Source organism: Coturnix japonica, chromosome 3, assembly GCF_054131305.1.
Source record: "Coturnix japonica strain WE chromosome 3, WE-NBRP24, whole genome shotgun sequence".
In the NCBI taxonomy this organism is placed as follows: Eukaryota; Metazoa; Chordata; class Aves; order Galliformes; family Phasianidae; genus Coturnix; species Coturnix japonica.
The window spans coordinates 43,489,219-43,511,281 of NC_140665.1; the positions used below are offsets into that span (position 1 = coordinate 43,489,219).

At 37.5% G+C, this 22,063-nt stretch overlaps 1 protein-coding gene across 3 annotated transcripts in view; it reads left to right on the forward strand.

Annotated features, from left to right (window-relative positions):
* PRKN (parkin RBR E3 ubiquitin protein ligase) overlaps nt 1-22,063 on the forward strand; it is a 597,077-nt gene that overhangs the window by 557,360 nt on the left and 17,654 nt on the right. For 2 of the 3 annotated variants that reach the window (XM_085541382.1, XM_085541383.1), the window contains one exon: nt 15,792-15,845. The exons of the other annotated variant lie outside the window; for it this stretch is intronic. In XM_085541382.1, coding sequence (XP_085397508.1) covers nt 15,792-15,845 — 54 coding nt within the window. The remainder of the gene's footprint in view (nt 1-15,791; nt 15,846-22,063) is intronic. 3 annotated transcript variants of the gene reach the window in all.

Sequence of the window (22,063 nt, forward strand, 5' to 3'; positions counted from 1 at the left end):
AGTCACTCCAGCATGTGGGCAAACGCATCACTCAGAATGGAGACAAAAACTGATAGTAGAAATAAAAATGTGTCATGAAGGAGGAACTTTTCTTCAGATAAACTTTTATATATAAATATTCAATTTCTGGTTATCATGATAGGAAATTTAAGAAAAGAGAATGGTTTCCTTATGAACATTGACCCTACTTTAAAGCAAGGGACAGTGAGGACAGAATCTGACAAGTCAGGTTTTGCTTCTAACTTGCACGCAGTTTGAAGTATCCATTGTAACATGCTAGTGAATTTTACAAAGCAAAAAAGGAAGTTTCTCTGCTTTATTCATAAAGATACCTCTTTCCTACATGGGTGCCTAGAAGCAGTGTTTTCTTTTGAGATGGAAAGTGATCTCAGACCATAGCAGGAATGGACATTTTGATAGTGATTGTATTTGTACTGCATTTATTTAAAGCCTTTGGTCAAACTGTAAGTGGAAAACACTCATAACAAAAGTAGCTAGTGTATGGCACTGACATTTGAATAATGCCTCACATATGGTGTATGGTCCGTAGTATAGAATCTGTGAGTCAGGTCCACAATCACAGACAGCTAGGTAAGCTAAACAATATGGTTGTATGCTTTGGTTGTACAAAAAAAATAAAATAAAATAAAATCCTTTCAAAGATTATTCCTTCATTTTATTTTATCTGTAGGCCTAGAAACTCACAGCTAAGCTCTCCTAATACTGTACAGCCTCAGAGGAGTAAGAAATCTAATTAAGACCATTAAGTTATCCCTGAAATGACAGTTTTGCTATAGATAAATAAGGTCCTATTTAAAAATGTTACAAAAATATTATGGATGAAGAACCAGGAAGTCAAAAGTTAAGAAAATGTCATATTAGCATACCCAGCCTTGACTCAGATGCACAGACATAGCTAATATGTACTCATCTTAGTCACAGCCATCAGCAGTGTATCATAACTGAACAGGAAACAAGTGTTTGTGTATGCGGATGTTGTTTCCAATAAAGTTCAGTCTATCCATATGGCTTTATTAGTTATGTGAACAGTACATTAGAAATCTTCAGGTGACATGGCTACTGTTGTTTCACAGTCTTTCTGAGGAATGACAGGCTGTCAGATAATTTTAGAATGAGAGTGAATACTCAATATTTCTCCTTTTTTGAATAAGTTCAAATTTCTGTGAATGGGAAGAGTGTCTGTATTTAGAAGGAAGATCCATTAAATCATAACCTATGTATAATGTAGTCTTTGATAACTAAAGAATGTTACCACAGTTCTCTGTTGATATTCCGGTCTGCAGAGACCATCCTCTGTTGGATGAAAGAATGATTTGCCTTTCATACGTAATCAGCCTTGAGCATTGTTTGAAGAAAAATTACCTCTGTGCTACATACAGATGTACATATGTGTGTATATATACATACATATGTTTAAAATCCTTATTCAAATAATCCCCTCTTCTCTTGTATTAGAATAGGAATGCTGTTTAAGGAAATACTCTTTAACAGCTCCTTTTGCACACTGTCTGATCTCTGTTTTCCTACCACAGTTCTAAAAGTTCTGTAATTCAGTGTACTGTATATCCCAGAGCTGACATTCCCAACAATATTCAGCACTGAGATGGAGCTTGGGAGCAAAATTCCCCATGTAATAGATTTCTAACTATTACAATCAAGGAGCTCTTGTTATAACCCTGCAGCAGAAGTTCAAATCCAGATCCAAACTTCTCTACAATTTCTATTGATTTTACATACATTCTCTTAAAAGTCTTTGTTTCATTTGGTTGGGGGAAACTTTGATGTCTGATTTTGTTTGAAGTTATCATCAAATTTGTGTGTTTTTTATATTTCAAATAAACATGCACATGGTTAGGACACTGGTATTTTCCACTTCAGGGAGAAGAAAAAAAAAGGACTGAGAAAAGTATGAGAGGAATAACTTTTCAAATGAAAATAGAGATTCTGGTTCTCTACTGCATTATTCTGTGATAGGCAATCATAGGATCTGTTCCTGGTGGTTGAATAGAAGAAATAATCACATTCACCAGTATCTTACTTCAAAAGCGACACTATTGAAGGCAAAAAGAATACTTGCAGTGAATGGCATTGTTCTGAGTAAGTGAAGTTGCCAGCACTGTGTTTGCAAAAGACAGAGACAAAAGGAGGTTTTGCTGATAGGAAATGTATTAGTGGAATAAAGATTAGCTGCAGAGTTGAGGGCACGTGTGGCTAAGGGTATTTAGGTTCAGAATTGTTTGATGACACTGAAGCAGGTTTCCTGATCTTCAGCTTTGGAATACTTTGTGTCTAAAAGATGTTGGGAAATACTTTTTAATTTTTCAGTGCTTCTGTTCACATTAATATATAATTCACATATATAAATTGGGGTTCTTCTCACACCCAGAAATCAGTAAAGGATGAGAAGAGTAGAGCTAACAGTGAACATACTGATGCTTTGAAATTTAGTTACTTGCATTTAATAAAATACAACCAGTCATCAGCAAAAAAAAGGCCACCACATCTTTCTCAAAGTAAGGAAATCTGTTTAAATACATCCAAACTATGTACATTTCCTTTGCATGCAACCTGCACATCCCTTTCTTTCTTTTACAGCTCTTCTGTTTAGTGCATTCTTTGTGGGTCAAGGGCTTTTTCTTTAGTCTTATTGTGTGTATAGCTTGTAATACCCATTTTGAACAACTGCTAATGAACTTCACTGGTGAGTTGAAAACATGTGCCATTTAGAACTGAATTAGAGCTGATATCATTTTTCCATTGGAGCCTCACTCCCAGAATACAGGGGAGCCCCAGATTTCTGCTTTACAAAGAACACCTCCTGTCTCTGAAGAGCTGCCATAGACCAGACCGCTGCTTGTGTTACCTATTCCATTTAAAAGTCCATTAGTGAGATGGTGCAGGTTTTTCATAGCTTGAAGCAGAATCTCTAGATGTTGATGTCTGTTGCAGATGTAACTTTCACAGTGGTTGTGTTCACTTACTCTGTGGTTATTTCACAGTGGTTTCCTTGGTTACAGTTGGCTCTGTTTTGTTGCCAGTTATAGCATTCTTTGAAAAGCTGAAAAGTAATTGTATCCTCAGCATCACCACAGCAAGGAGGTATCTTTTTGTGTGTCCATTTTCTTCATGCCTTAGAGAGCTCCGGTGCAGCCAAGCTGTGAAATGTGGAATGTTGTGCCCTCTCCATTCTCAGCAGGGTGCAGATGTTCACGTACACATCCTAAAATCTGCAGTAAGGAGTTCCATCTCACAACCATTAGGAAGTACTTAGATACATGGACCCCTTGCTGGAATATTCAAGTTTTGATGGACAGAGTAGTGGAAGTGACAGGAACAAGGAGGAGCCAGTGCCATTCCATAGGCAGAATTGAAAGGGATCCATCTTCTGACCAGACACATAAGGATTTCAGTTTGCAAGTTTGGGAATTTTATGAATTACTTCCCACAAAAACACATTCAATAAACAGGGGATATCGTTCAGGAGTTTCAAATTACTGACAATTGCACAGTGAGTCAGAGGCAGAATCAGAAGTTGCAATTTCTCCAGTTCCCTCTTCTTAAATTGCAAAGATACATGTGTTTCAGACTACCGATGACAACCTTGGGGATTATTTTCAATACTCTATGTTATCAAATAGTGCTAGAGCATAATTTGTTCACAGATTCTATGACAGCTGCAGCCATGGATGTGTTACTTCCATAAGCAAACCTTTACCTCCAAGATGGACAAAACAATCACAATGGCTTCCCCACATACAGGGAGCTCTACTAGTAAGCTAGGTTTACTAGCAGATCTGTATATTCTCTGGCTGCTTCAACATCCTCTTGTCAGTGGAAAGATAACCTGTTTCATTTTTAATGCTCCTAAACAAAGGAATATTATGGTGGGTTTTTTTTCTCCACGTTTATTTACAATCAATTTATACTCAAGATGTAAATTATCCTGTATTTCTACTTAACTATTCGAGTAGTCCACTTATACTCATCATGCCTTTGCCTATATTTATAGTTAATTATGTACGTGACTTTATGTCCATGCTTTTTGTTTAAATTGTGTAATTGTAGAGAGGAGATCTAACTCCTGGTAAGGTCACCTGATCACTCTCTTTTCTCTCTTCTCCTTTGCCTCTCCTCACTGCTGCCCGTCCCAACTACGTGCATCACTTCAGTATTACTGTAAGCCCTACAGCTTTCAGATACTCTCTCATATTTGATTTAATAGCTTCGGTTCTAATTATATTGTATTATAGTGTCTATCGGAATGCAAGATACCGTATTAAGTAAATTAGTTTGTTTCTCCTCAAATTGATGCCGCTGTTTTTAATTATTTTGGGATCCCCTGTTTCCCTTCTCTGGAGGCGCGGATTTTGTGAAATCCCTCCACACCACTCATCACAGAACCAGGCCGGACCAGCCCATAAACCATTGACATGTACACAGATAAGGGACCTCCAGGGCTGCAAAAAAGCAATGCAAAAAAGGGTGGGACTGGGAGGGGAGGGGAATAATAAATAATTTTGTTCTCAGGAATTTTAAGGGAAAATCTGTGCCAAGATACGTAACATTTATTTTTGGGTTTTATTCATGGCATAACTAAGAGGGAATTTGATCTCCCCATTTCAAATATCCATTAAAATCAGTATTTGATTCAGCTTTTTAGCAGAAAAGAAAAATAGGCTCAACTTTATGAGAATGGATCTGTTACTCAGATTTATAAAGATACATAGGAGCATTATCGATCTGGAGGAGCTGGAAGAACTCCAGTAATGAAAAAAGAGGCTAACTGCTGTCAAGAACTGCTGTTTCTTTAAGATTATACTGAAGGCTGTGTAATTTGCAACAGGCTGGGGAGAAAAGTTGTTTTTGAAGCCCTTGGTTAAATTTTGGTTTTAAATTCTTGTTCCATACAGAGTTTGTCATTGCTTAATGTTGTGCTAAGTCTGTTTTCACACAGTCAGCATCTCATATATAAAAAGTGAGTTCCAGTGTTGCCCTTCCAGCAGGGACATCCCAGAAGACCATCCCAGAAGATGCAGTTGAGTGTAGATGTAGCTGCAGACTAGTGAGCAGTGCTTTCTGTTTTGGGTTGTTTCTGGCATTAATGTGGTCTTCAGCATAGCTTCAGAAGCCATGGGACAGGTGAGCTCCTGTTAACTCCATGCAGTCAGCAAGCAAAGCAGGCACGACATGTGCTTAGACCTCATTGCTGTCTCTGCTACCCTATGAGTTCCCACTGCCAGGGCTTGCCGACAGCTATAGTGGCTGGTACCTGTATCAGTGCTACTGCCTTGGTACCAGCACCATGATAACCTCTGACACTAAGACCTGACACAGGTCTGATTCCACTGCGTTTCATTTATTTACTTAAATATGGCTCTTGTAAGAATATTGAAAGACAAATGCTGTAGAGATTAATTATTTCAAAATGGTAATTACAGACAAAAAATTCCCGATTTACTTGATGTCTTTTGAATTCAATAGGCATTTTTCCTAACCATATAATAGTGTGTTCTTACTGTATGTTATGGATGTGCGTATCTATACCTATAGAATCCATGAAGCTGAACTGCTCCACTTTTTCTTGCAAATAAGCATGACAGAAACAGGGAAGTATTTTCCATCTGTGTTTGTATATTTCTGTTCTCAGGTATTTATCTATTATACATTTTTATGTGTGGTAAATGAGCTAAGTTTGCCTTGCTACTGTGTACATTTGCCAGTGCCCTCATAAGCATTCAGTGCTGTAGCATATCTGATCATAGCCTGATCAATAAGTAAACCATAAAACATATATATAAATTTATATATATATAAAATGTTAATGTTTTGTCATCTCTTGCTGAGACTCTTCATCTGTTAAAACACATACACAGATGATTCACGGCTTACCACAGTTAATAACAGTATGAGAAAAAGCTTTTTTTTTTTTAACTTTCATCTTTATAACTGCATATTTCTTGATGGCTTGTGTCTGCAAGCTCACATTTGTTCAGGACATCAAAATTCTCATGGAAACAGCTGTGGTGGTGTGAGCACTGTGCTGTTGTCTTTCCACGCATGTATTGGCAGGGAGATTGAAAGGAAACAACAGAAGAAACAGCGTTCAGATACCTTGCAAGAAAGCACTCACCAAAAATAATAATAATAAAAACTAATTTTTAAAAAAGTAATTCCAGCACAGAATGGTGATTATACAATTATACATAAAATCAGGGTGAAATTTGAGAGTACTTTTATAGAAAAGTCCCTACAGCCTTTGGTCTAAAATACAGCTGCAGTGCTGAAAGCAAATCAGATGCTAGATTATTTTGTGAGGGTAAACAAAGTGAAGCAAAGCCTGGGAGGAGATGTTGCTGTTACGTAAGGCATCAGTTAAATTGTGTAAAAATGCTATAACCCCTGTCCTGTGTCCTTTGCCTTGGGGTATCATTGCTCTTGAAAAAAAGGAGCAAAATAGAACAACCAAAAGTTTCCAATATTTAAGGGCTAAATGTTGAAAAATATACAGTTCTTTCCATGAATGAAAGAAGGAAAAACACTTTTATAGTACTCTATTGAAAGCGTTTGGGATTAGAATATAAAAAGCTAACCTCAGTATAGGTGAATCTCTTTCTTCACATTCACGGAGAGCAAAAAAAAATAAAAATGAAACTAAGTAATGTGAAAATCAAAAGATGAAAGCATAATGAAGAACTTTTAGGAATAATATGGAGGCTAATGATCTCATAAAATAGGTTACCAAAAACCTATTGAGGGACTTAAAAAGATATCTCTCTGCCTTTCAGAACATACAGCAGAAAAAGGATAGAGAGTTACAGGAGCATGAAAGGAAGTGATATAGAGAGTACAGAATGGAGCAGATCTAACAAAGGGAGATGTTGCTCCGTTTTCTATTATGTAAGTCCTTACCCTGTGCTCATCTCTGAACACCTGCTCCACCTTCGTGTTCCCTTCTTTATCAGCAGACTCACTCTGTCAGAAAGCATGATACAAACTCACTTTTTTTTTTTTTAATCCTGATTCTGTATGAAAATAAGTAAGCTTAATGCAGTAGTGCAATTTCCATGTCTTTGTTGATCTTTTACTCCCATATAGTAACTTCTGAATCTTTGGGCCAATTTTAGCCATATGTTATCATATATATTTCCACTTAACCATAAATTACCATATATTTCTAATTTCATGAACAGATAGATTCAGAGAACCATAGAATATCCCATGTTGGAAGAAGACTGTACAGTTAATTGAGTCCAACTTCTGAGTAGTGGGTTAGAAATGAGAGAAAGGTCTTTCAAAATTCCTAAGCTGTATTATGAGCTCAAGCCTGATTGAGCACCACAACATCATATGATCTCTCAAACTCATTATACAGATGCCTGCAAAACTATCTTCTTCATTGCTAATGTTTGCAGAAAAGTTTTCCTAATTTCTTTCATTCCTAGGAATGTTTTGTTGTTGGATCAAACTGAGGAATGTTTATAACAAAAGACCCTGTCTGGTATTCCAACTGTATTGACCCGCCCAGTAAAAGATATTACCTTCTGCAGAGATCTTATCCCTTGAGCAAAGTACTGCTTTTCAGCAGGCTTACTATTCAGTAAATTTCATCACATGAAATAACAGGATAAATATTAGGGGTGGGTTTATCCTTACAGCTAAAGGAAGACTGTAAGAGACTGTACAGTCTGTCTGTTACTCACTTTTTATGTTGAGGTATTTGTTGGCATTCACGTGCCCTTGTATCAAAGCTGTATTTTCATCATCTTGCTTATGAATTTTAAAAGACAGTAACTCAAGTGAAATACAAGAGGATGTCTCTCTTGAATGTGAAGTGTTTCACTAATATGAAAGTCACTGCTTCACGAAGATGATGAGACAGGTAGTCTGGTAAGATACTTTCAAAAGCTGCATTGAAATCCACTCTTGCACAACTGTGGCAGCAAATATTTTATCTGTAATTGATTGCCCATCCAAATAATGAAGGGGGTTTTTTGTTGTTGTTGTTTTTAAAGGATATGGCTGATAAAATTAATTGACTGCATTTTTGAAAGATTGCTGCAAGAGAGACCTGGAACTTAGTATTTTAATATACCTTAATACCTGTAGCTGAACAAGTTGCATGTTTTGGTTGGTATTTACCACAAATACAAAGCCCCATAAATCTGGAGTTGTCCCTTGTACTTGCTGAATGTTATGGGGCACTACAATTTTTCAGGGCAAAGTGGTAAATTACTTTCAGGTGTTTAAAAGTAGGTGTGTTGAAAATATGTTGAGTGTAGGGATGTGATTTAGAAAAGGATTCTATGCTAGAAAATGTGAACCCACTAAATTTTGTATGATGTAAATATTATTGGAAACACTGGATTATTTTAGTTATAGATATCTGCTAGAATAAACTTAAAGGCTGCAAAATTTTATCCTAGATGGATCTGTAACATGGTCCAGTAAAGCAGCTGTGGCATTCCAAATACCAATCAGAACTATATATAGGAGTCTATCTTGGGAAATGTTAACGCATCTGAAAAATCTTTCCAAAATATCTCTCCCATTATTTCATTTTTTTGTTTTAATGAAGAACCTTTTGGGGAAATTGCTATGCTTGAATAGCATGAAGAATGTACATGACATTTTATTTCATTCACCTGTGACCCCGCCTATTATTCTCCTCAGCAGTTAAGAAATGAAATATTTCATAAGCTATTTGCTCTTTACTGGCCAATTAATTATTATGTACCTCATTTCTTTTGTTTAGCTGTTAAATTAAAATAACATACTTAGTTTTCTGTGAGTTTGGGGCTATTTTATAATTTTCTAGGCTATTCCTAGGTGTGTATGTTACTGTAAGATAACACTGGCAGGTCACTAAAAGCATTTACTTCTGCCTCATACTTCACAACACCCCCCAAGGCATACGTTATCTCGCAGTACCACACATCTTGTTAAGCCTTACATTTTCTGCAGTTGATGGACAAGCTTACTGTCAGGGTCTTAGCAGAAATGCTACTTTTATATGTTTATAGCTTTGCCATTGTCTACAGTTCAGTGCTAAGATGCACATCAATTGTATATCGAATGTGTATAATAGAAAAGCACTTAGACCAAAGTCAAGAAAGGGATTGGGTTATTACTAGTTTTCTTTGAAAAACCATACAATTGCAGATAGATTTTAAGTGCAGAGCTGCTAGTGTGCTACATTGGCCCAACAGCAACACCAAGACCACCACCAGTATTTCAAATTATTTTCTCACTGAGGAAATAATTTCAGTGTAGAAGATGCTAGTAAAACAAAATTTACAGAGACTGGCTGTAGGCTGATTTCTCAATTATCATTTGCAAAAATACCCCAACTATTGGGAAGGCCTCACAAAAGAAACTAGGTGTTTCAATTACTTGGCATTTTATGTTTCTAATGCAAGATCTTAGATAAGTTGAATTAAATAAAAAGATCTTTTCAGTGAGGTTATCCAAATGGCTTAACTGAAGGCCATTCTTAACATAGACCTAATGCCTAGCTTGCTATTCTGAGGCGTTAGATACTGCTAAGAATTATACATCTTAAATCCTTGTATACTGCTGCATGCACACATCCTTAGCCATCATTACATAAGAATAAAACCTTTAAGTGGATCCCATAGAAATGACAATATCATCAAAAATCAGGGAAACGCTTTTTCTTTAGGTGAAGGTTTCTCAAAAAATAGCAAATGTGTGAGTTCTTCTTTGACTTGAAAGATCATAAAATCATAGAATCAGTCAGGTTGGAAAAGACCTTAAGATCATCGACTCTAACCATGAAATAACCATACTACCTTAACAACCCTCCGCTAAGTCCCCAAGCACCACATCCAAATGGTTTTTAAATACATCCAGGGATGTTAACTCAGCCAACCTCCCTGAGGAGCCTATTCCAGTTCTTAACAGCCCTGTCTGTAAAGAAATTTTTCCTGATATCCAACCTAAACTTCCCATGGCACAACTTGAGGCCATTTCCCCTCATCCTGTCACCTGTCACCAATGAGATAATTGCTTCATTACATCTGTTGTGATAGTACTAGTCCAGGTGGCTTGTATTATATATACGTAAAATCATGCTTTTGTATTATGTAATATTATTTCCTTTTGGAAGGTTGTGTGTGTTTTCATCAGGAAAAGGTGTTGTGTAATTCTGCTGTTGTGTGTATTGAGCAGATGGCTAGGTAGTGAATTCAAGAATCCAGGACACTGGACAAGCTAGTGGAAATAATTGTTAATTTTGACTTTCTGATCTTACCTTAAGAAGAAACAGGCACAAACCATATTTGTGGAATTAGATACTTACTCCTTGAGTGCCAGAATCCCTGAACAGAGGCTGTGTAAAATGAGGTAAACATAAGCATGGATTTAGTTTCTAAATTGTTCCTCAAGCATGAGATTAAACAAAATGTTGCTGGTGGAACTAGAGCTTTGAAGTTCTGGACCATTTTGAATTTGAAAAAAAAATAACACATTTTGTTAATGGAAAATACAGATAATTTGAATTGTAAATGAAATTGTTTCCTTTTCCTTTAATATCTTTCAAGTTTCCATGAAATACAATTTTCTCATATTGCAGCTGAGAATCATGATGCACACTTGATTCTCCAGTGAAATCCTCCAACACTTATTACAACACATGGAAGCACATTAAAGGCTTTCTCCATTTGACAAACCTGATTTTTCCACTTTAGTACAAGCAATGAAGTGCTACTTCTTTTTGTTTTGCTGCTTATAGAAAAATTCTGACCTTTTGCGTATCCAACAATCTGATGGAAGTCAGAAGGAGCTTGTAGAGCACTGTTGTAGCACACAGCTGCAGTAAACATACTCCATAAAAGTAGCACAACATAAGAATCAAAACAAGGTTTACTAATGATCCTTATTTAATAAAAAGCTACAGTAATAGCCTCCGAATACTGCAATAAGACGACTGGGAGCTGTAGTGGTTTGGGGCCATCCATTATTGTTGAGATTATTGTTGAGTGTTTTTAATATGGTTTGAGGTAGTAACCTCTCTTTGTTATCTGTGTGAGCTGGCAGGTTGCCTCTGAAGCAGAAGAACAAAAGTACAGTGGAGTCACATACTAACAGTGCCTATTTCCTTTTCATTTTGGCATTAAATTCCCAGAAGCAAAGAAAGTCAAATTTTTAGAGGAAATGAGCAAAAAAAAGACATTTCCCAACAGATTATAATTATTTCAAGGTAAATTGTATAATGCTATTTAACTGTGATCCATTTTTCTTATTTTTTCTTTGATTTATTCAAAAACTCAAAAGGCCAAAATATCATCATTAGTGACAGAACTGAACCACAGGCACGTATGTTCGAGTAGAGGAAATAGACTCAGACTAATAATTTCCTCAGGCTAAGTTTTAGATAGAAAAAAAAAAAAAAGCAAAAGGTTCTCACTCTCTCCCTTCCCCCCTCCCCTCAATTAATTATCTCCTTTTTAGGATGCTACTGTACTTAGCATTGTCTGATTTGCATATAGCACCTTCAGCATGCCTCCTGAGGTGGGAAAGGTTGAATGTCTTCAAACACATACCTTTTTGTTCCTACCGCATGAGCACTCTAAAGTCATAGGTGGAAGGCTTCCAGGTGTGACTGCCCTCGAGCCCTTTGAGATTAGGAAAGGGAGGGAGTAATGATGTACCGTATGTTAGACAGTAGTATTATTCTTGTCAGTGTTGGTATGATAACATTGTTATTGTTGTTACAAGCATATTATTGCATTTATTATGTGATTATGAAGATGTTTTTCTAGTCAATAGCAACGTGAGAGGCTGCTTTCTGGTATGAATAAAAGGAAAGTGAAAACATTTGGAAAGAGGGAGAAGAAATGAAATTTCAATAACTTGCTTTATGACAGGGAGGCTTTAAAGGCATGGAAGAAAAGGGTTGTATTTATTTATTTATTTATTTATTTATTTTAAAGAAAAGAAAAAGAGAAGAGCTTGGATTTTGTTTCAGGAGTGCTGTGAAGAGGACCAAGGTGTAAATGTAGCCAGAGAAATGAGGGGAAAAAAGAGTATAGATGGAATGCATTCAAAGAGTAATGAGGGAGGGTGGCCCAGAAGGAGGTGAATTACTGCAGTGGTATGTCTCAAATGAAAAATATAGAGATGTGTGCTCTGCTTGTCTAGTGAGTCTTGATGACACAGGGCTGTATGAACTGATATAGTAAATGTCAAAACCTGCAGTTAGGCCCTGATTCTGAGCAGCTATAAATTAATATAGCTCTGCTGGAGAAAATTTGTGCCATACCCCTTTTCATGATCTGGCCAGGTTAGCAAGCGGTTTCACATAGAATCAGATAATCAGAACACAATATAATTATCACAGAAGGTGATTTTTTCAATTTCATTGTTAAAAAGCAAACAATAAGCCCCACCAAATCTGTTTTGTAGAAATAGTAAATAAATGTCCTGCATGTTTATTCTAAAGAAATACATCATTTGCACTGCAGTCATTAATTCTGGCATTAAGCTGTGCCAGTTCAGAGTTCATCTTAAAAGCAGGCATGTCAGAAGGCTTCAGGATCTCCTAGTAGTACCTGGAAGGACTGAGTCAAGCTTTCCTGACGTGTCAAGAGACCTTTGCGCCTTCCAACACCTGTACTCAGGCACACTGTGATTTGTCATCTTGCAGTGGATCTTTTGAATCAAAACTGAGTTATGAATGCTTTTTAATCAAGCATAAAACATTTTTATGCTGAGATCTGTTCTACTTCCATGTTGAGCAAAAGTTACAGCTTGGAGTGGTCTGTCTGAAATAGAGCATGTGCAGATGCTTGTTTCCCTGAGTTCTAGGTCTTTGCTGACTGTGCCAAGAAAAGGCTGAACAGCAAGGGCTTCACACAGAATCACAGAATCAGCTTAGAGTCATCTGATGTTTTGCCCAAGTTGTAGTCTTCTACTATGTATTTACTAGTAGTGGGGTTTATGACAGTTTTGTGTCCTAGGAGTGCACTGAACATCTGTACCTTTGTGTGTCAAGACAACCATCCAAGATTTTATGGTCTTTACTGGTAAATTACATAGATGTTCAGAGAGGAAAAAGCTGGAGAACCTTGCATCTATACTGAAAGTAACATGCCTTTCATTGAATCATAGAATTGCTTAGGTTGGAAAAGACCTTAAAAATTATCAAGTCCAACCACAGGCTAACCATACTACCCTAACTCTAACAACCCTCCACTAGATCATGTCGCTGAGCACCACATCCAGATGGTTTTTAAACATGTCCAGGGATGGTGACTCAACCACCTGCCTGGGGACCCTATTCCAGAGCTTAATGGTGCCTTGTTACATGACTTCATACTTGTTTAAGCCAGACAGAAGGTGATTCATATAGAACCTATATTCTGTATTCTGAATATGGAATTTCTATAGCAAAAATGTTTATTGTGTGGCTCATCAAAAGGATGCAGAGACAGGTGCCAAACTAGATTTGCTTCCCTGTAAACCAACTAACATCCTGAGCTCATTTTTCAAGGGTCATTTTTGGTAGTTTGGATTTTTGATCCAAAAAAGTCTATGATCAACAAACCACAAAAGGATCTGTTTGAAAGGTCAGACAAGAAGTCACAGTATTGACTAGATATATACACCGTGAACACCATTAGCACAAACTGTGTAGCTATTACAAAACTTTCCTTTTTTCACAAGAAAATAACTTGAAACCACGTAACTAGCCTTTGCACTGAAAACAAGGCATATAAATTGAAGGATCCTTAACAGTGCTCTGGGTTGTAACAAGGGACTCCTGGCATGAACCAACCCAGCTATCATTGATTTTTGATCAGCAAGCTGTGTTTCTTGAGAAGCTACCTGCTTTTCTTCCTTGACAGATGAACCGTGATGTTTTCATCATTATCCCAATGCTTTCTCCAGCAGTGTTTACAGAACATTTTGCACAGATGATGCCCCATTCAGAAGAACCAGATCTGAAGGTTTTCAACATTTGCTTCAATTTCTTTCTTGCTTCTTTTCTAAACAGCTTTTTACTTTTAGTTTTCAGATACCTTTGCATTGCAGAGCTTGATTCTAAATCTATCCTCTGGGGCTTGGAGATGATGATGGTGTAAATTTGCTACATCTAACATTAGACTGAGGCTTATCTCCAGGTCTTCACCTGTTTTTGCAGTTTGCCCAAAGATTCTCTATGTCATTCGGCGTCATTATTCCAGCCTAGAAATAACTGTAATTAGAATAATCTAATGCGGATGGTTTTCATAGTATTCATGTTCTGTGTTTGTACAGCATTGTGCACATCCATGGTCAGTTTTTGAAATGAGTCTTGAAAGGAGCGTGGGTTGAATTTGCTGTTTGCAGTTTCAGTTTCTCTCAGACTTTTTTCCCTAGAAGCAGAATAGAGGCTTAAGGTCGCCCTCCTTCCTCCCCTCCACCCACCCCCTAAAAAAATAATTTCTCTCACAGACAGATCCTCACACTGTGCTTAATCTGGTTATGATGAGGAAATGCACTCTCACTGGAGCCTTGTGCAGAAGCGAGGTGTTCCTTTACAAGAGAGATTTGTTCATTATTTTCTGTTCTGCCTGGCACGTATGCTGTGTTGACTGTATAGTTGTAAAAGGGAAACAATACACATAGGAGGTAATGTGAAGCCAGTAAAATACTTAAAGCAACACCGTAGTTATCTGAGATATATTATTTATGCTATTTTATTTCCTAGATTGTCATATTTATGTTCTCTTTATGGAGCTTCAGCTGTTGCCAAATTTGAGAGAAATAAGATGCAATGTCCTTGAAGCAAGGAGTGCCCCTTGCTCCTCTTTATGAGTTTCAGTGCAGCTGAATACCGTTTCTTCTTTATGAGACTGTCATGTCAGGACTAGTTTTGCATGTATCAGCTGTTACTAACCTGGACTGGATCTTAGCTGTTGACTGATTTCTTCAGAATCTTTTTCAATCTCAAAAGCTTAACAAAGCTTGTCTGCTTTGATTCCTGTTTCACTGCTGCCATCTTCTGGAAAAATGTCAGTATAGCTAGGTGATTTTTTTATTATTATTATTATTTTATATTATTATTATGATTATTATTATCTAGATTAAACCTGACAGTCAGGAGGTGAACGAATACATACTACTTCTGGGTGGCTGCAGGAACACAGTAGCATGGAATAAGTTCAGGAATGTGGTGCTGGGGTTACATAGAGATTTTAAGAATTCAGGGACAGGTGGGACCTGATTTCTGTTGTAATTCGGTGTGAATTAGGCACCAGATAATTGCTTATCTCTCATCAACTTCCCAACCTTCATGTTCAGGAGCTCGTTCCAAGAACCACGCTAATGAATCCATCAGAATTCCAGGTCTGTTTGCACATATCAGTGTGCAGCTGGATGCTCAAATTTGCAGGGTATGTATGCATAGCAGCAGTATTATCATAGGGAATTAGGTTTGTCTTACTGTGCGAGGGTGTATTAATTGAGTTCCAAAGCTGCTACAGGCAGAGCTAAAGCCACAAGCAGTAAAATTCCTTCTTTGTGACATTTGTTGTGAACAGATATATGCATTCAGCAATAACATCGTTTCCAGACTTTATATGATTTTTAATGGAGTCTCCAACCACCTTTTTTTTCCAAAAAAAAAAGTCAATTTTTGACATCGTGCTTATAGCGTGCTACATCTTCTGCGCTATATGTGCTGTTCTATGCATTATAGAGTGTTTTGTCTCAGACTTTCTAAAAACATCTCAAGATAAGAGTAATTTTCCCCACTGCTGTCCCTGCAGTATGACAAACTGGAAGCCTGGCTCTCTCTTCAGCTTATGGGAGCTCTCCCACAGGTGAGGTGAATATTAGGAACAGGTGCATTTTGCTGTGCTCATCATCCTGCTGCTGTAGACATCTGCCTGCTTTTACGTTTATTTGGCTTCCTTTTCCAGAGGTAGTTTGGTCAGCATCAGTCTGGGCTTCTCTTCCAAGTGCTCCAGGGTACAGGATTGTTCTGCTCACAGTAAAAGCTGTGCATTTCTTCTGAAAGGAGTGCCTGGGCTCCTCTCAGCTTCCTACTTCTGTTCTGTCCTTTGCAGCCCACAAGGAACTGGGCATTTCAGACAGGAGCTGGGTGAAGAAAGTTGCCTATCCGCATCAATCAGTAAATGGGAAATCCAGAGAGGTCTGAGCGGCTATCCCTAGGTTAATGCAGTCTGGTGCACAGCAAGCTCCAGAAAGGTCTGCAGACACCATCTCACCATCACTCGCTACAGAGTCTCTGCATGTGCATGCTGCCATCTAGACCTGAGGCAATGAGCCTGTGGGTTGTTTTGGAGAGTCAGGAAGAGAGGCTTTCACTTTTAGATTCAAAAGAAAAGCACTGTAATCTCTAAGACATCTTGATGCAGACCCACACTTATAGCTTTTAATGTTTATAGAAAATTGCTTCTTATAATATTGATGGTAAATTGCCTTTCAATTGCAAAAGCTACACAGAAACTGCAGCTATATGTTTGATACCACGTTTTGACAGATTGTCATGCACCTCACAAAGGTTTAATTCCAGATGAAATATGAATAGTAAGAGAGTGTACTTTATTGTAAGGAAAAAGACCAAAATTACTCTGTGAGCACTACCATGCTTTTCAGTTGTATTATATCTATTAAAACAGGTGTCATTAAAAATGGCTTTTTCTACCATGGCATTTATCTTCATTGTAGTATTTGCAGGTTTTCGGTAACTGACAACTGGCAAAGCCACAAATCCTAAGTGCATGTAGCTGCTGCAGATGGTAAATATTCCGATTTAAAAGGTTATTGCTTGTAAGCACAAAACGTATCAGAAGACAGGGCATGTGCCTGGTGGTCTCACACTCAGTGCTGGATATAGAAGTGCCAGAGGCAAAGTCAGTCCAGTATCTAAAATGTGTGGTTCACAGCGGTGGCACAGCAAGGAGTGTGACATTTGGTTGTGTGGTTTTTGTTTAGTTGGTGTTTGTAGTTGTTTTTTAAGGGTTGACTGACTTTAGATGGAAATAAGTAATAGAGTACACTGTTTCAAAGTAAAAAAAGCTTTGTAGTTGTTTCCAGAGATTTGAACTCCAGCCAAGAATCGGTTTGCTTTCTTATTCAAAATAAGAGTATATACAAGGGATGCTCTGGAACTAATGCCTCCTATTTTATTATATTGGCTGCAACATCAGAGGCGGATGTTGGTGGTATGACAGTAGAGGTTGAACCTTCCCACCAATATCCCATTACATATTGTTGCAGTATGAGAGACAGCAGCAGAGGGGCAGCCTGACAAAATGCCATCTGACATGGAAGTGCAGATGAAGCAAAGGTGTGAAACTGAATTCCTCCATGTGAAATAAATGATACCCACTGACATTAATTAACACTCACTGAATGTTGATGGAAAACAACTAAGGGATGTGGGCACAATGAGGTTGTGGGTGGTGCATTTCAGCAGAGGTGAAAGAAGAGACGGCAGATCGACTCCTCTGGTGCAGATGGAATGCAGGCTGTTGTTCATTGCTGGTGAAATGCATAGCTAATGGTGGTGATTGTGTTGAAGTGTTGTTTTTTTTTTTAGCTGAGAATTTGCTCTATCAAATAGTGTTGTTGTGCCCTTTTGTTTCTGTTTGTAGTTTCCATGAAAATAAATAGGAGGCATTTCTTTTGGAGCAACCCATGTATGTCTGGTAAAACCTTTTCCGGCCAAACATGATGTCAGTATTCATTTTTTACAGAACCACAGGCTGAATTTTGACTGTATGGAAACAGGGTGTGGTTCTTTCCAATAGTGATCTGAGATTATTTGCAGACTATCCAATGCTTAAAAATCGGAAATGTTCTCCCTAACAGTACTGCTTTGTGATCTTGAACCAGTCTTTTTGGAGTTTGTCCTCAGTGACATTCAGATTTTCACATCAGTTTAATTGATATCATCGCATTTTAAGGTTTTGTGACTGAGCGGTTTTATGAATTAGGCTCCAGTCACTATAGTAGAAGTAGTAGAGGTTTGTTGCTTCATGGAAGTAGGGTGAGGTTCACTTGCAAATCCAAGATGCTCCAATACTCTGAAATTGAAAGCCATACAAGTATCATAGAATGATATTTTTTCTGCTTTGATGTATAAAATATAAGCAAAAATGTGTTTGAATGTGAAGATGAATCTACCCAGTTCCGCTTATGTCAGATAATGCATTGCTTCCTTTGTATTCTTTTTAAAATATATTTGCACTTCTATTACAGTAGCCCTCCACATGCGTTTTCTGACAGCTCTTAAAATAGCACAGTTAACTGCTGTCACCTGTGGTTTATTTCGCCTTTAGCCTGAATTGTGGTTGTAACTTAGTGCTTCTCTGTTTTGTTTAGAGGTCTGGGGGGACTTCTTGATTTTAGAGAAAGGAGTGGGTGGAGGTTTTGAAGTTTTATTTCCTGAAATACACGTTTTCCTGGAAAAGCAAAGTAAAAGTTGTGATCCCTGCATTTTAAATGGAAGGTGATGGATCTGCGATTTTTCTTTGTTCATATGGTTATAGTTTTGAGAGAACTTTGCCTCTCTTGCATGCTAGTTTTACACTACGGTCAGGGTGTTGATCCTACCTTCATTCAGTAGCTTTAATTTTCCCAGTTCTCATCTGTAGTGACTGTTCAAGACAACCAGCAATGAATGGGTGAATGAAGATCAAGAAAAAAATGCAAAAGAACAGAGAAGAAAAAACAATTTGATAAGTCTAGTTGTCAGCATATTTGCTGTGACAATAGCATTGTCTCATCGCTGTCAGGTGGCAGAGTATGCGTGCCTCACTGGAACGTAGTCTGTGATCAGCAGAGTATTGCTAGCAGTATTCAATAGGGACTGATAGGATACCTGTCACAATTCAACACTTGACTGTGACCCAGAATAGATTTCACTGATACAGTGCTGCAACATCACAAAGATTAGCCAAATATAATTAATAACAAAAGCCAGTCCCCAGAAAAGTGCCATGAGTATTACCTGGGGATGGGAAGAGTGATTTTTAAGGGCCATTAGAACACTGTAGCAGAGGTATTAGTTGATCTTTCCTGGACTTGATTGTTTGTTTTGGCTAAACTGTTTGTCACACACAGTCTGTACTCTGTTTAGTTAATAGTGGTAGATGTCAGAGGGAAAACTTGGCAGCCCAAGACTACATGAGTCTGGTAAGAAATCTGGGTGCACACCTGAGTTCTCAGCATACACTGAAGCCCCTAACAGTGCACCCATAGGGATGCAGCTTAAGCCTCAGCTATGACTACCACAGCAAATTTGCCTTTGTTTTGTGTAGACTCGAGAGGAGGTGAAAATGAGAAAGAAAAGGATCCTTTAGTTGAGAAGTAACCTAAAAGTAGGGAGCCAAAACGAAGCTTTGTGTAGGGATTCAAGACTGGGTATTGAATTGAAGTTGGAAGGAATCTTATTTTAGCAGGAATACTTTGCAAGCATTATAAGGAGATATTATCAGTGCTAGAAATGAAAACTGAGACATATGCAGTAGGCAAGAAAATGAGAGTTGTGGTGCCTAATACAAAAGAAAGCGAATCTTTAAAAAAGGCAAAATCCTGTTTCAAAAAAAAAAAAAAAAAAAAACTAAACAGCTCAGCATATAAATGACAGAGTCCTTTTCCACTAAATTAAGCACTATATTCTGCTCTCCCTTTCAAACTTTAAACTTAATGAGTGGCTTGATCAGGAATAACTGAGTCTATAATCTCAGTTTCATCATCCAATGTTCCTTACAGCCCCAGTTGTGTCACCCTGCACAGGTCACCTCTGGGGTGCAAATTCCCCTCACCTGAGCAGAGTTTGGACCAATTCTACCTTTTGTTTGAGTGATGATAGAGATGGGAGGATTTTCAAAACAGGATCTGTTGAGATTTTTAATACCTCCTGTTTTGAGGTAATTTGGATTCAGGGTTTCTGCTTGGGCCTATCTCATACATTTTTGCAGATATTCCGAAGCCCGCAATAGCATGCACACAGGTTATATTAATTTCCAGTGCCCAAATCCCTTAAGTGCTGTGGGAATTTTCCTGCTAATCCTCATTTTAATGCATAAGCCTAGAGAGTAGGTTTGGGACCTCTGGGATTTATTTTTTGTGCTAGTAGTTTTACAACTGAAGAATCTTTCAAGGTTAACAATAGTAAGTGCTAAATACGCTGCTCTTGAGCATTTTGTGTTATCAAAGTAACCTGACAGTTTTTAAGTAAATAAGGGGAATGAAAGTGTGATTGTTGTTAGTAACTGCACTACTTAGGGTAATTTTTAAACACATTCTAATATTAAATGTATGCAAAACTGTTAAATCCCGAGAGAACAACTTAGATCTTTTTATTTCCAAGGGCAAAATAACAGAGTTAATATTAATGCAGCCACAAAATACAAGTTAAATGACAGCATTTTTGTGGTTGCTGTATTTCATTACTGAAAGTTTATTATAATTTTTCATGTTTGAATGTAAAAAATGAATAGAGCTACCACAAACTGTTCTTTGTTGTAAATGATGTGTTTTCTTTATGATACATGCTTTGCCATAAAAAAGGAGCACTTAATGTGTTTCTGCTGGGAGATGCCTATTTATTCTGACAAACCTATCAGCCTCCAGGGTGTTCTTTTGCCACAGAACTGATTTTACATCTCATCCATTATCTAATCAGATGTGAAAAGAGTATCCCGGCTCAACAACAAAAAATAATCAAGCTTTGTCTCATCACAAGGGTGTGACAGGGTCACTCATGGGCTTACTTGCACGGCACGAAGTGGTTAGTGGAGAGTCCAGTTTATACACTTGTGCACACTTCCACTAGAGCAAGCCTCTGAGGAAAACGCTGGTAAACACATCGATCTTGCTCTTGAAGAGTTTTTGTTTAAATGTAAGAATAGAAAGTGGCCTCTTTAGTGAGAAAATGCATTTCACATCCTTAAATAATACAGAATGTGATTATTGGGTTTTATTGTTGCAATAAATAGCAGCACTTCCTAAACTACATTGTGAGGCAGATGAAATATCATTGCAATATATATTTGTCCCTTTTTTGTTTTGGTTTTGTTTTTTAATCTTTCTTCAATACATCCTCCTTATTAATATTTATGAAGTATTTAAAACTGCAATTTTAGGATATTGGAGAGAATAGAGGAAGCTGAGGCATTCTGTGATCATGCAGTGATACCACTTTATACAAAACCCTTTCAGACAAATGTTTTCAGACAGACATATTCATAAGAAATAATTTCAGGAAGGAAAAAGAAAATAGGTCGTACCCAAAGAAGTACATTTAAGCCTGGCCATAATTTCAGTTGCTCAGTGGTAACAAATCTTGGAGATATTAGATATTCAGAGAGAGTACATCTCTATATGCTTGGACAATGTTCAACAAAAAAAACTTTTGAGTGCAAATTGTTGTAATTGCACAATACTGTATTATAATAGTGCAACCTTTCATATAGCATGCCTTGCAGAGTTGCCTTCATTGTTACTGTTTGCTAAGAAGCACATAGGAATTAAGAGATCGATGTCAGCTGATGTAAAAGAAAACATTTTAAATCACTGACAAAATAGTGAGTGAAGTGGCAAGAGAGCAAGTGATTTGATTCGATTCCTCTAGAAGGTAAAGTGTTCACTCCATTTCTTCACTCCAAATTTCCCTGGCTTTTTGAATAATAGACTCAACCCTTTCGGAATTGCACAATGCTGCTTTTCATAAAAGCATCATTTCGTTAGCATGACAATGAAATACAATTTTCAGTAGTTCTTAGAAAAGTGACAATAAGGCTTGAAAGACTTCAAAATGAAATTGGGAAAGATGGAAATTGTGTCAGACAAATGTTCCAGTGTCATGTTCTCTTGATATCCTTTATTCATTACAAGCGAATGCAGCTCTGTATCTAAAAATCAAGGCTGTTTTATCAGTCTTGCTTATAATACCAGTCAGAACAGCTTACTGCTGAGAGATCTTTCTGAGTCTAGACTGGCATCAAGACAGTGCGACTTTAAAACAGCAAAAGAGAAACTCATTTTACATTATTGACTTTTCCTC